Source organism: Orycteropus afer, unplaced genomic scaffold, assembly GCF_000298275.1.
Source record: "Orycteropus afer afer isolate SDZICR_OR568_19922 unplaced genomic scaffold, OryAfe1.0 scaffold00264, whole genome shotgun sequence".
In the NCBI taxonomy this organism is placed as follows: domain Eukaryota; kingdom Metazoa; phylum Chordata; class Mammalia; order Tubulidentata; family Orycteropodidae; genus Orycteropus; species Orycteropus afer.
This window is the reverse complement of record NW_006921851.1, coordinates 2,694,388-2,704,687: the sequence shown is the minus strand read 5'-3', so window position 1 is coordinate 2,704,687 and position 10,300 is coordinate 2,694,388. Positions and strand designations below refer to the sequence as shown.

The 10,300-nt window shown below is 38.6% G+C and overlaps 1 protein-coding gene across 1 annotated transcript in view; it reads left to right on the top strand.

The window, feature by feature from the left end:
* KMT2C (lysine methyltransferase 2C) overlaps positions 1 to 10,300 on the top strand; it is a 470,642-nt gene that overhangs the window by 447,361 nt on the left and 12,981 nt on the right. The window contains exons 52-55 of the mRNA XM_042782218.1: positions 1,155 to 2,274; positions 3,105 to 3,241; positions 7,568 to 7,710; positions 7,981 to 8,149. Coding sequence (XP_042638152.1) covers positions 1,155 to 2,274; positions 3,105 to 3,241; positions 7,568 to 7,710; positions 7,981 to 8,149 — 1,569 coding nt within the window. The remainder of the gene's footprint in view (positions 1 to 1,154; positions 2,275 to 3,104; positions 3,242 to 7,567; positions 7,711 to 7,980; positions 8,150 to 10,300) is intronic.

Below are 10,300 nucleotides of genomic sequence, written 5' to 3'. Positions count from 1 at the left end.
ACAGGCATATGAGTTGATCATTTACCTCAAGTGGATACACTCCTTGGAGAGAACAATCATGGGAGAAAGAAGGGCTGCTTATGCACAGGGAGACAGCTCAGGGGGGCAGGAGTGTATGGAGGGATAGACACTGGGAAGAGGTAACTATGGAGAGGAAGTGGGAGGGGAGCATTGTGGTAAACTGTGGTCAATGACATAAGACAAAGTATATGTGAACTGCTGTACAGAAAGTGAATTTGCTCTGTAAATCTTCACCCAAATCACAGTAAAAAAAAATGTAAAAAATGCTGGTATTTGAAACTAAATGAGCTTAACTTATTTGACAAGAGTGACAGATATAAATTAACAGTTTAAAAATTCAGAATTGAAAACATTAAATTCTGTACCTAAAGAGAAACAGCTGGGGCTTCTCTCATAGCACAACTTTTTCAGGAGCTGAGGAACCTTAAACATGGTTTGTTTGCAAACAGAGGACTCCTCCTTCCTTCATATATATGACAGTTGATTGAACCAAGTTTGAAAGATAGGAATCTTAAGAGAGTGACAATTGGCTCATAGGAGTTTTTGTTGTGAAATTCTAAATTTGGTTTAACAAAAACACTCTTCCATTGTACAGATTCAGATACCTAGCTCCTCTGACAGCACTGATTTTTCTGACTTTCCTATAGTTAGATTGAGGAAGGTTTAACAGCAGAATATTCTCTAGGGTTATAGTTTTGTAGAAAAGGCTTGGGAAGGGTCTACCCACAGTTGTCCTACTTTAGCCAATGAGTACTCATACCTAAAGATCTGAAATACTAGCATTGACTTCTGTGTATAAACTTCATCACTCATTCACTGACCTTTTCCCGTAAGTCATGTTGTTGTTATTTGCCATCGAGTTGGACCTGACTCATAGCGACCCCTCCTTGGGTTTCCGAGGCCGTATCACTACAGAAGTAGATTGCCCAACCTTCCTTCTGAGAAGTGGCTGGTGGATTTGAACCACCAGCGTTCTGGTTAGCAGTCAAGTGCCTTAGGCACTACGCTACCAGAGCTCCTGTCATACTCCCTGTTAAATCCTTAGGATTGCTTTGTTTTTTGCTTTGACAAGAATTGCTTTTAAAGCTTATGAATTACTCTTTTTTTGTGTGTGGTTTCTTTTTAATACCTAGGAATCCATTCCTTCATTGCCACAGTCACCTATAAAAGATGGGTCGTCCAAAGTATTCCATCAGTACAGTAACAACATCTCCACTTTAGATGTGCATTGTCTCCCACAACTTCAGGAAAGAGTGTCTTCTCCTGCATCACCTCCCATTACTTTCCCTCGTGCTTTTGAAGCATCCAAAGTAGAGGCAAAGCCAGATGAACTTAAGGTAACTGTCAAGTTGAAGCCCCGGCTAAGAACTGTGCCTGGTGGGTTTGATGACTATAGGCCTTTAAATAAAAAATGGAGAGGAATGAAGTGGAAGAAATGGAGCATTCATATTGTCATCCCCAAGGGAACATTCAAACCACCTGGTGAGGATGAAATTGATGAATTTCTGAAGAAATTGGGCACTTCCCTTAAACCAGATCCTGTGCCCAAGGACTATAGGAAGTGTTGCTTTTGTCATGAAGAAGGTGATGGATTGACGGATGGACCAGCAAGGCTGCTCAACCTTGACTTAGATCTGTGGGTCCACTTGAATTGTGCTCTGTGGTCCACAGAGGTCTATGAGACTCAGGCTGGTGCCTTAATCAATGTGGAGCTAGCACTGAGGAGAGGCCTGCAAATGAAATGTATCTTCTGTCATAAAATGGGTGCCACCAGCGGGTGTCACAGATTTCGATGCACCAACATTTACCACTTTACTTGCGCCATTAAAGCACAATGCATGTTTTTTAAGGACAAAACAATGCTTTGTCCCATGCACAAACCAAAGGGAATTCATGAGCAAGAATTAAGTTACTTTGCAGTCTTCAGGCGGGTTTATGTTCAACGTGATGAAGTACGGCAGATTGCTAGCATTGTGCAGCGAGGAGAGCGTGACCATACCTTTCGTGTTGGAAGCCTCATCTTCCACACCATTGGCCAGCTGCTCCCACAGCAAATGCAAGCATTCCATTCTCCTAAAGCACTCTATCCTGTGGGTTATGAAGCCAGCCGATTGTACTGGAGCACTCGCTATGCCAACCGGCGCTGTCGCTATCTCTGTTCCATTGAGGAGAAAGATGGGCATCCAGTGTTTGTGATCAGGATTGTGGAGCAAGGCCATGAAGACTTGGTCTTAAGTGACACATCACCCAAAGGTAAGAACAGCTACTATGTGCTCTACAGAGCTGGTCACACTGACATTAAGCTAATAAATATTCTCTGTCCATATTCCCAGATTTGTTCTCATGTTCATTTTATAATAACAGGTGTGGATTTCTCATTTATAAATACAAATCTAAACTTTTTTGAATTATTGCATCTTGTTGTATAGTTTTATGAACATTGTCTAGACTTGTTCTAATTCAGTCATATCGAAGTATATTCCAAGATAGAATTTTTAAAAGAAATGAGAGTGATTTGTAGATCTAGCTCACCCATTATATACCATGAGGCCCTTCTTAATGTAAGTTTCTAGAAGGAAGAAACCACATGTGAAGCATATTTTATTGTTATACTTACTTTTTATCTCCAGAGTTATGCCTGAGTAACCATTTTTATTAATTACAGAGAAGGTAGAAACTCCTAAAAAACTGGTTATATAAAGTTTAGCAGTTCTTCAAAAAAATTTGTGAAAATGCTCAAAGATCAGTCTAAAGAAAACAGCAGTTTCAAATGTTAATTTAAATCTAGGGGAAATGGACATCTCTATAGATATTATTGATTGCAATAATCATTTTAAAATCTAACATTACTGTTTAATTCTTTGATATAACATATTCTTTCCCCAACATTTGTAGTCTATAAAATAAATTGCTGCCATTTAATAAGCTTTCCTCACCAGGTTTCTTTGATTACTACCTAAGACATTTCATTTGAAAACTGATAAGTCTTTGTGAGTGAGTCTTCATTTTTCTCTGATGCATATTGTTTTTCTCACTGCTTAGCTAAGAGCAAGAAGTCAAAAATATTTTTTGTCCATATGTAGGTGTTTGGGATAAAATTTTGGAACCTGTGGCATGTGTGAGAAAAAAGTCTGAAATGCTCCAGCTCTTCCCAGCATACTTAAAAGGAGAAGATCTGTTTGGATTAACAGTCTCTGCAGTGGCACGCATAGCTGAATCAGTGAGTGTCTGGTTGAAAAGAAATTGAAATTATTTTTCTTTTTGTACAAATCCTTTATTCTCAATGTGACCACTTTAACACATTTCAGTACATTCTGTAATATTCATGAGACTTTTCAGGTAGTGAATTCTCCTATGGATGAAGTGCTATCTTTCTGAAAGAATGCAAGGAATGCATGATTAGTTAGAAGACCTCAATAAACATTAATGTTCACTTGATGAGGTAGTTAACAAGTTTCAGGTTCTTTTCAAGGTTGAAGACAAGGTGGAGGGTGAACAGTCCCAGGAATATTTTGTCTTCTGATTATGCTGGACTAGTGAAGGCACTCCCTCTTTGCTTCCCAGTTTTCTCGGGTACTTCAGAAGATTGGTGTACCCAATCCTTCATATTTGGGTCATTATGGCCACTTTCGTACCATCTGCCCAGGGCTGGTAGTCACTGGAGTACAGGAACACATCTCTGCCTAAAAGGTTACAAGCATGTTTGACAATGAGGCTAACTTGAACTGTATCCACAAAATAACTTTTGGAAAGTTACATGATTATAAGGTAGTGTTGTGTTTTATTTGAAGAAGCAGAGAATACCCCAAAACCAGTGAGTAATATACTTCATTACTTCCTTTGGTATAACTTTGCCTAAATGATAAATATATTTTATGTTTATAGAGAATAACTTTCACAAGAAGTATATTCTGGAAAAGACCTTCAAAATTTCAACTATTTTACAAGTAATCCTTAAGCTGCCATCTATACAGCCGGGACGTTGGGAGTGATACTGTTGTTTGTTGTTGTTATTAGGTGCTATCAGGTTGGGGTCAATTTATAGTGACCTTATGTATAACAGAATGAAATGCTCCATAGTCCTCTGCCATCCTCATAATTGTTGCTCTTTGAGCCCATTGTTGCAGCCACTGTGTCGTCAGTCCATCTCATTGAGGGTATTCCTCTTTTTTGCCAATTCTCTCCTTTACCAAGCACGATGTCCTTATCCAGGGACTGCTCCATGTTGGTAACATGTCCAAAGTACATGAGATAAAATCTCTGCCATTCTTGTTTCTAAGGAGTGTCCTGGCTCTGCTTCTTCCAAGACAGATTTGTTTGTTCCTCTGGCAGTCCATGATACACTGAATATTCTTCACAATGCAAATACAACGATTATTCTTCATTCTTCTTATTCATTTACTAGCTTTCTCATGCATATGAAGCAATTGAAAATACCGTGGCATAGTACACTATAGTCCTCAAAGTGCTATCTTTGCTCTTTAACACTTTAAAGAGGTCTTTTGCCCAATGCAATGTCATTTGAATTGCTTGACTACTGCTTCCATGGGTGTTGATTGTGGATCCAAGTAAAATGAAATCCTTGACAACTTTAATCTTTTCACTGTTTATCATGATGTTGCTATTGGTCCAGTTGTGAGAATTTGTGTTTTCTTTAGGTTAGGGAGTAATCCATACTGAAGACTGTAGTCTTTGATCTTCATCAGTAAGTGCTTCACTCTTCCATTGGCTGGGCAGGGAGCTATCTTCCAGATTTCTTGGCATAAATGAGTGAGTGCTTCCAGTATTGCATCTGCTTGTTGAAACATCTCAATTTGTGTTCCATTAGTTCCTTTACCCTTGATTTTTGCCGATACTTTTTGTGCAGCTTGGGCTTCTTCCTTCATCAATTCTTCATTATATGGTACCTCTTGAAATGGTGGAATATCAACTAATTCATTTTGGTACAGTATCTCTGTGTATTTCTTTCATCTTCCCTTGATACTTCCTGTGTTGTTCAGTGTTCTGCCCATAAAATCCTTCAGTATTGTAACAAGAGGCTTGAATTTTTTCTTCAGTTCTTTCAGCTTGAGAGATGCCAAGTGTGTTCTTCCCTTTTGGTTTTCTAACTCAAGGTCTTTGCACATTTCAGTATTATACTTTATCTTCTCTAGCCACCATTTGAAATCTTCTGTTCAGCTGTTTTATTTCATAATTCCTTTCATTCAGTTCAGCTAATCATAATTCAAGAGCAAATTTCATGGTCCCTCCTGACATCCATTTTGGTCTTTTTGTTTTTTTGGGTTTTTTTTCTCCCTGTCTTTTTAATGACCTTTCCTTTCTTTATGTATGATGTCCTTGATATCATCTCACAGCTCATCTGGTCTTACGTCATTAGTGGTCAAATCTATTCTTGATGGTTTCTAAATATAGGTGGAATATAATCAAGGTCATATTTTGGCTCTTATGAGCTTGTTTTAATTTTCTTCAGTTTCAACTTTAACTTTCCTAAGAGCAATTGATGATCTGTCTGTGTTCCCCATCAGCTCCTGGAACAATATTGCACTTCTCCATCTCTTTCCACAAATATAGTAGATTGCATTACTGTGTAATACATCTGGCAAGGTCCACGTGTATAGTCGCCCTTTATGTTGTTGATAAACAGTATTTGCAAAGAATAAGTTGTTGTCTTGCAAAATTCTATCATGTGATCTCCAAATCATTGCTCTTTGAGTACATCATTGCAGCCACCATGTCGTCAGTCCATCTCATTGAGGGTTCTCATGTCTATAGCCAGGGCCATATTTTCCAAGTACTAATCTGTCTTTGTTTCCAACTTTTGCATTCTAGTTCACTAGTAATATCAGTGCATGTTTGATTTCAGACTGCAAAAGTTGGTAAAAATCTTCAATTTCTTCATCATTGGCCTTAGTAGTTGGTGTATAAATTTGAATAATAGTCACATGTTCTGGTTACCTAGTGCCACTCTGACAAGAATATACCACAAATGGGCTGGCTTGAACAAACAGGAGTTTATTCTCTTACAGTTTGGGAGGCTAGAAATCTGAGTTCCAAGTGCCAGGCTCTAGGGGCTGTGTGAAAGCCCCTCAACCTTGGGATTTAACTCTGCTTCTTGCTCCCGGCCCACTGAAGCTAGAGGCATCTCTTCACGCAGGCAGCTACTGGCTGCTGAGTCTAACAAGCCAAGGTCGACAAATAAAATGGCGTAGTCTTGATGTTACCCAACCACACAGCAGGCCATTGTTAAGTCCCAAGGTCAGCAGAACATGGCAGGCTGCTGAACAATGACACGGCTACATGCCGTGTAGCCTTTAACTTCACATGCAGGATCCAAGCATGCCATAGGTTAGAGACCATTCCCAAAGCTGCCGCTTATATGCCGGAAGCAGACCACATACCCAAAGCAGCTATTCAGCTGCTTGTGGTAGATCCCACCATGGAGTTGATTGCCAGTCTCATCATGGGGAATAACTACCACTAGCTGCCCAGCCACTCCACCAGGCCCAGCCAAGTTGACACACAAACATAACCACCACAGTCATATTTACTGGTCTTCCTTATAGGTGTATGGATATTATTCTGTCACTGACAGCATGGTACTTTAGGATAGATCTTGACATGTTCTTTTTCACAATGCAGCGCTATCATTCTTCAATTTGTCATTCTCAGCATTAGTAAACTATATGATTATCTTCCACTCACTAATACCTAGGATAGATCTTTCTGCATTCCATTTTGTTTTCTGACAGCTTGCAAGATTCCTAGTTTCATACTTAATACCTTCTATGTTCTAATTATTAATAGCTGTTTGTGGCTGTTTCTTCTCAATTTAACATGCCACATCAGCAAATAAAGATCCCAAAAGCTTTACTCTACCCACATCATTAAGGTCAATACTTTGAGAAGGTAGGTCTTTCTCAGCCATATTTTGAGTGCCTTCCAACCTAAGGGGCTTGTCTTCTGGCACTATATCAAATAATGTTCTGCTTTTCATAAGGTTTTCACTGGTGAATTATTTTAAAAGTTGATTACCAGCTATTTCTTCCTAGTCTGTCTTAGTCAGAATCTCCACTAAAACCAAACCTGTCCACCTTGGATGACCCTGCTGGTATTTGAAATACCAGTGGCATAACTTTTAGCATCACAGTAATATGGAAGCCACCACACTATGACAGACAGATGAGTGGTAGTTGAAAGTGATGGCTTAAAATCATAGCCAAATTGAAAGCAATGAGAAATGATGAGAAATGTAAACCATATAAATGATTTTAACTATACTTATATTGAAGCTCTCAATTAAGATTTAAAAGTTGACATTAACCTAGATGAAAGAAATAGTGAGTTACTATTCTCTCCATGTTTATGAATGGCAAAGTGATCAGATCTAAAAATCACACATGTGTGCATTCGTTGCCATATGCTTATTCTATGAGTTAATCTTTTTTCCTCAAGAAACATTTGCCAGGGTTTACTGAGTTTTGTTAAACTTTTGACATAAGTTGTTGTTGACATGAGTTGACTTTTTGTCCATGTTGCTTCTTTTCAGCTACCTGGGGTTGAGGCATGTGAAAACTATACCTTCAGATATGGCCGAAATCCTCTCATGGAACTTCCTCTTGCCATTAACCCCACGGGTTGTGCCCGTTCTGAACCTAAAATGAGTACCCATGTCAAGAGGTTTGTGTTAAGGTATTTTGTTTTAACTTCACATAGTACAGCCCAGGGTTTCTAGGCATATAGTGGTTTTTTGTGCTTGATTTGTCTGCTGCTTACAAACCCTGTTGTCTCTGGCTGTGTATATGCACAACTAAGTCAGAGAAATTGCTATGTTGTCTCTGCTAGGTAGCTTTAATGTATGTTTCTGTCAATAATAATTAAATCAACCTGGCTTTGGGCATTATTCAGAGATATCTTCAGTTTTTCTTTTATTATTTTCTCTTGATTTGCCATTGTCTGCAGGCCTCACACTTTGAACAGCACCAGCACTTCAAAGTCATTTCAGAGCACAGTCACTGGAGAGCTGAATGCGCCTTACAGTAAGCAGTTTGTCCATTCCAAGTCATCTCAGTATCGGAAAATGAAGACTGAATGGAAATCCAATGTGTATCTAGCCCGGTCTCGGATTCAGGTGAGTACATATACTTCATTTGAGAATAAAAGAGACAGGGTGGAACCCAGAAATCTTGAATTGATACCAAATACATAGAAACAATGTCAGGCTGCAGGAATAAAACCATATTCTTTAAACTATACATTTCTATATCATGTCTTATCATTTGATTCCTCACAAGTGATTCAGTATCTAGTCATGGAGCATGGTGCTTTGCATCCCTACATGAAAAGCAGATCTTAATTACCTACATCGCTGAGTCTTGATGAGAGTTGGTGGAGAGCAGGGAGCTATATAGTTTGCACACACTGGGATTGTGGAGGGGCCACTAGAGCTGCCTCAAGGACTTAATCAAGCAAAAGATACAAATGAAAATACCTTTAGTGCATAGTACCAAAAATTTCTTCAGTTTTGGAAGCTACCTTTTGGACACCTTTTCATGAAATGATGGTAGATGGTCTGTGGAATATAAGTAAAGCCATCTCAGACTAAGCATTTAAATTTACACTGTGGTCCGTACTTTCTGAGCTACAGACTTAAATACCCGAATGCCTGTTCAGCATCTCACATTGGATGTCTCAGGTAGAATTATAAAGCTCTTACTTTGCCACGCTTCTTTAGTCCCTAAGACTGATAATCCTACAAGCTGCTCATGTCATTTCTAGTTGTTTAAGTTAGCTTCAGTATGCCCAAATCTAAACCATCGTCAAGTAGTTTCTTGTTTTTTTTTTTTCTTACAAAAATTTCCTCAAATCTACTCTCAGGCTCTTCCACCACCATTTTAATTTACCTTCTTCACAGTCTGCACTATTACAAGAGCCTTCTGACTATCTCCTCCCATCCAGTAATCCCTACCGCAAAGCTGATCTTTTTAAAAGATAAATTGATCAAATTCCATTGTCTGTAGCTTATTCAGATTCTTGTTCTTTTGTTGTATCCTTTATCCCCCTTCCTGGAAGTTTGTATAGTCTTTATCCTGGATATTTGGACATTTCACACATTCATTTGAGTTAGGTTCTTTTTCACTCATTGCTTTCTTCACTTGATGAGCTTTTTTCATCTGGAACATGGTTACTGAGGAATGTTTTTTGTATTAATTCTTTGGCAAGTGCCTCCCTTCTTTGTGCTCTCTGTTTGGAACTTCAGACAAGTATTAGAGTTCTGATATTGTGGTTCTGCAAGTGTGTCCACCAAGACTAGTAGCATCAGCATTACATCAGGTCAAGTACCTACCCCCACCCCTACCCCCATCCCCCCTTGATAATTCTAATGTACACCAAGAAAGAATTTCTATATTAAATCAGAATTTTAATTCCCCCTCCTACTTTTGGTTTCCTTATGCTTTTGTTCTTTGTAAAAACACTTCCTGATCTTTCTTTTGCATTTGTTAAAATTGGCTAAAAAACCTTTTTTGCAATTCTTTATTTATTGTCTTGTTTTCACAATATGAATACAGTATCTTTCTTTTCTCTTGGTTGCTAGTAGTGCTTTTTCCCTCAGCTTTCTCTTCCTGGTTTAATTTACTTTTCCATTTAAAGTGTTTTGAAATACACTTATTCCTCACTTACGAAGTATTTCATTATCTGAATGTATTTCACATTTACGACAATAGTAAAAAATCTATCCAGTTAATTTGCACATTAACAACCTATGTCTGGCAGTAAATAATGCCAAGTGCTAGGCAAGAGTAATGCTGGCTGTAAAAATTAAGATTATGTGTCAACTTGGTTGGGCCATGATTCTCAGTGATTTGGCCATTATGTAATGATGTCATTATCCACCATTTTGTGATTGGTTGTAGTCATCCTCCATTTTCACATATGCCAATTTTTGCATAAAGACCTGGTCTTTGGAACCTAACCATGTCAGTAAGTGAAGAGTAGGTATATTTTTATATTTACTAATATATTCATTCCTATTCTTACTGTTTTCATCCCTTCGCTGTGATTCTAATAGCGTCTTAACTACCTGTGTTCAGTCTGTCCTTTTTAACCCGAAGCATTTTTGAGAGTTAATTTTTTTATTTTCTCATCTCTCTCTCCATTTGTCTTTCTCCCCACCAGGTAATAATGATCTAGCTCTGGTGGCATAGTGCCTAAGGCATTTGACTGCTAACCAGAAGGCTGGCAGTTCAAACCCACCAGCCACTCCTCAGAAGGAAGGTTGGGC